Genomic DNA, 4,301 nt, shown 5'->3' with positions numbered 1-4,301 from the left:
TTGAACAACACCGATTTTTTTCTGAAGACAATTTGAATATCGGAACGGGAACTTGCCCATTGCTTTTAATATGTAACTCGCTTCTTGAGCAAATATCCGGCAAGTCCAACCTCGATTTTATGTTGTCTTTTGTCTTCCCTGGGACATTCAATATTGTATTCATGATGTTCTCAAAGAAATTCTTCTCTATATGCATCACATCAAGGTTGTGGCGCAGAAGGAGATCCTTCCAATATGGTAACTCCCAAAATATACTCTTCTTGTGCCAGTTGTGATGAACACCGTAAGAATCAGGCATATTACGAGGGACATGCCAATTACCACCCCAGCGAACTGTTTCGTTAGCTCCGTAGTAGTCGATTTGCGCTTCAATTTGTTCTCCAGTTAGATATGGAGGAGGAGTGTCTCTCACAACCTTTTTGTGCCTAAACAAATTCTTGTTTCTTCGGTACGGATGGCCAACTGGAAGAAATCGACGGTGACAATCGAACCAACTTGTCTTTCTACCATTCTTCAGTTGAAATGCATCTGTCGTTCCATTACAATATGGACAAGCTAATCTCCCATGTGTAGTCCATCCAGACAACATCCCATAGGCAGGAAAGTCACTTATGGTCCACAAAAGCATAGCTCGCATCGTAAAATTCTTCTTCGTTGAGCAGTCATACGTCCTCACCCCTGTTGACCACAAATCTTTCAACTCTTTTATCAGTGGTTGTAGGAAAACATCAAGTGACCTTTTTGGATGCTTCGGACCGGGTATTAATATGGTCAAGAATAAAAACTCCCGTTGCATGCACATCTCCGGTGGCAGGTTGTATGGCGTAAGAAAGACAGGCCACAATGAATATTGTCTCCCTGACATTCCAAATGGACTAAATCCATCTGTGCATAATCCGAGGTACACATTCCGGCTATTGCTAGCGAAATTCGGATGTACTTTGTTAAAATTTTTCCAGGCTCTTGCATCTGATGGATGAGTCATCTCACCATCCGTCTGAGTATGCTCGGCATGCCACCTCATCTTTCCAGCAGTCTGCTCCGATTGGTACAATCTTTTCAATCTATCTGTAATTGGTAGGTACCACATCCTTTGGTACGGTACCCTATTACGTCCCCTTCCTTGCGGCTTGAATCGTGGTTTCTTGCAGAATCGACATTCTTCCAACTTCTCATCATCTCCCCAGTAGATCATGCAGTTGTCGATGCAAACATCTATCATCTCCGAAGGCAACCCAAGACTATAAACCAGTTTCTGAATCTCATAATAAGAATCAGCAGACTCATTGTCTTCCGGCAAATACTCTTTAAATAAATCTGCCCATTCGTTCATGCAACTTTCAGGTAGATTGTGATCAGTTTTAATATTCATCATTCTAGCAGCCAATGACAATTTAGAGAGACCTTCTCTACAACCACTGTAAAGTGGTTGATTTGCCGCATCTAACATTTCATAAAACTTTTTTGAATCTATGTTAGGTTCTTCATCTTCATCATCATGAGCTACGAATGCATCAGTTACCATATCATGAACCCTATCATAATCTACCATCGGCTGATCCTCCTGATGGTAACTATGTGCATTATGCAATTGATGATCAACCGGTTCTTCTTGAAAGTTGCTATTACTACTACTAGCTTCATTCTGATCATAACTATAACCTTCTCCATGTTGAAACCAGATATAATAATTTGGCGTGAAACCTCTATTTACTAAATGCTTCCAAACATTTTCACGATTTGCCAACTTTGAATTGTTACATTTCCTACAAGGACAGAATATTTTACCGCTTTCTTGGGCGAGCGGTGTAGAATCTGCTTGATGCATAAAACGCTCCAACCCAGCAAGATATTCTTTCGTCACTCTCCCGTTAGCATCTCTATGCATATACATCCACCTCCGCAACTCGAAAATATTTCCCAAGCCCGACATTTTTTTCACGTTTTTTTTTCTTGTTGGTGTGCTTAAAATTATGTTCAAACCTCCATATTTATAGAAAATTTTCGAATCTGGTAGTTGAATTTTGCTAGGAATTTACGACGAAAAATTAGGTTGGTGGCAAAAAAAACGTGTTAAGTTGGTGGATTTCTCGTTCTTTCCTCGTAAGTTATTTCCTCGTAAAAATCATGCTAAAATTACGACGAATTTGCGACGAAACACATTTTTCTCGGAAAAACCACGTCGACTTACGACGATTTTACGAGGAAAAGCTTTACTCGGTATTTTACAAGGCCTTTACGAGGAAATTTTATTTCCTCGCAATTTCATCGTTAAGTCATCGTAATTTCACGAGGAATAGTTTTCCTCGTTAAATTTCCTTGCTAAAACTGTGTTTTCTTGTAGTGAGCATGTATGGACTTTATTAGATATTAATAGTTATTATACACATATATGAATATAATTTTATGTAAAATATAAAATTATCATATCCATTTTTCTATAAAAATTCATTCACTATATTATGTTGTTTATAAATATAAAGAAGAATTGGTCAGAAATTGTTAAATTTTCTATAATTTCAACGGTTAGTTACTATAACTTATTATTTGTATTATTTGACAAATAATATTAATTGGTTCTAAACTTATATTTTATTTTTGATCAAATTAAAATACATAAAATTAAAAGTCATCGAATTATCAAATTAGTTAACAATTTTTTTAAGACTTCACTAATGATTAGAACGTGAGAAAAAAATCAATGACGTGGCTTTTCTGTTAATATATATTTATAATTTTCTTTAATGATACCAGATTTTTTTTTCTTTAAAACAACATCATGTTTACATAACAATGAATTTAAGATTTTATATAAATAAATCTTATTTCTAGATTGAATACATCCCTTAGTTTTTGTATTACTATGTCAATTATTTTTTTTGAATTTTTATTTATTATCTAAACCATTATGTTGTTTATATTCCGCTATATTGAAACAACGATAAAACCTGAACATATGCACAAATGTAGTTGTGGTCGCGTCACTACTTGTAGAGAGACTCTTGCTTGGGAATATTCTAAAGCAATGCGGCAATGCCACTTGGATCAAAGCACAATGCATAGATAGCTTTCCATTATATAAAGTCACAACACAAAGAACACACAGAATATAGCTTAAACATAACCAAATTGATATTTTAGTGATAGATGATAGGAAGGTTTGTCCAGGAGCATATGCGTAACGATCTCACAGATAATAAATATGAAAAAAAATAGATTGGATATTTGAAAGGTTTTAAAGAAAAAGACAAGACTCTAGCCTCAGAAAAAAAAAACACACAAGTCCAAACTAATTGTTCTTATCAGTTCCACTTTTGAGTAGCCAGATCGATAATAGTGATTTCGTCGACATCCATGAGTTTGACGCGATTAGGACGCATGTGGCGAACAGAGGAAGCAGGGAGACAGAAAGATTCAGACCTTGTGAGGAAAATGCAGAGATCACCAATATCTTGAGTGTAAACAGCGTTACCTTCTCCGTCTATCTTGAACACCATTAAAGCTTTTGTTTCCATTCTCTCTATGCCGTAGATGGTCTTGGCCGTCCTTTTGTACCACTTAACCATGAAAGTTTCACCGGTGGTTCTTGACTCCACCAAGTGTTCGCTTGTGTTGCTCGAGTACAGAAGCTCCCGCTTGGCCTTGCTCAGCTCCGGAAGGTTTTGAAATTGAAGTCTCTGAATCTTTGGTGTGTACTTGTGTCTGCCGAGATCCCATGATCCAACAAGGTGGCCTCCAGATCCGACAATGCGAAACATGTCCTCTTTCTCCGAATACATGACAGGGGAGGAAAAGAAACAAGGGTTTGAGATTCTGATGTTGATCCACTCGCGATCGGCGTTGCTTTGAGCCGGTTTACAAATGCTTAGTTGAGGTCCCAAGAACTTGACAGCCACAGCACACTCCTCTTTCAACGGAGAAGATGAGGACATTGCCACGTTGGTGGCCATTTGGGCTTGGCATAGAGGCAGAGTTTCATGAGGAGGTAAAAAAATGGTTCTCACCTGTCTAGGATTCTTCCCCGGGTGTTCCCGGATTTGCACAATGCCGTCCACCAAAGACGTTATCCATCCATTGGATGTTCCTATCATTTTCGTTACCTCCATAAAATTACTAGGCCTCTCGTAATCAAGAGCATCCATGTCACCACCCCTCCTGACCATGGCTCTTACGAGATGTGGTCTACAAGGATCAGCGCAGAAGATGGTTAAAGGAAGGGTTTGTGATTGCGGCAATGAAGCATTAGAGTGATGAAGAGGAGAGCATCTTACCAACACTGGTTTCCGCAAGCATAGCTTCGG

At 38.2% G+C, this 4,301-nt stretch overlaps 1 protein-coding gene across 2 annotated transcripts in view; it reads right to left on the bottom strand.

Annotated features, from left to right (window-relative positions):
- Positions 1–3,259: 3,259 nt before the first annotated feature.
- The window catches only part of LOC106305753, a 22,554-nt gene continuing 21,512 nt past the window's right edge, over positions 3,260–4,301 (bottom strand). Inside the window, exons 1-2 of one of the 2 annotated variants that reach the window (XM_013742121.1) lie at positions 4,272–4,301; positions 3,260–4,182 (exon numbers count right to left, since the gene is read on the bottom strand). In XM_013742121.1, the coding sequence (XP_013597575.1) occupies positions 3,303–4,163 (861 nt within the window). In that variant the 5' untranslated portion in view covers positions 4,164–4,182; positions 4,272–4,301 and the 3' untranslated portion in view covers positions 3,260–3,302. The remainder of the gene's footprint in view (positions 4,183–4,271) is intronic. The other variant, XM_013742122.1, reaches the window with a different exon arrangement.

This window comes from Brassica oleracea, chromosome C7 (genome assembly GCF_000695525.1).
Source record: "Brassica oleracea var. oleracea cultivar TO1000 chromosome C7, BOL, whole genome shotgun sequence".
Classification (NCBI taxonomy): Eukaryota; Viridiplantae; Streptophyta; class Magnoliopsida; order Brassicales; family Brassicaceae; genus Brassica; species Brassica oleracea.
The sequence above is the reverse complement of the archived record's forward strand: the minus strand, read 5'-3'. Positions and strand labels throughout refer to the sequence as shown.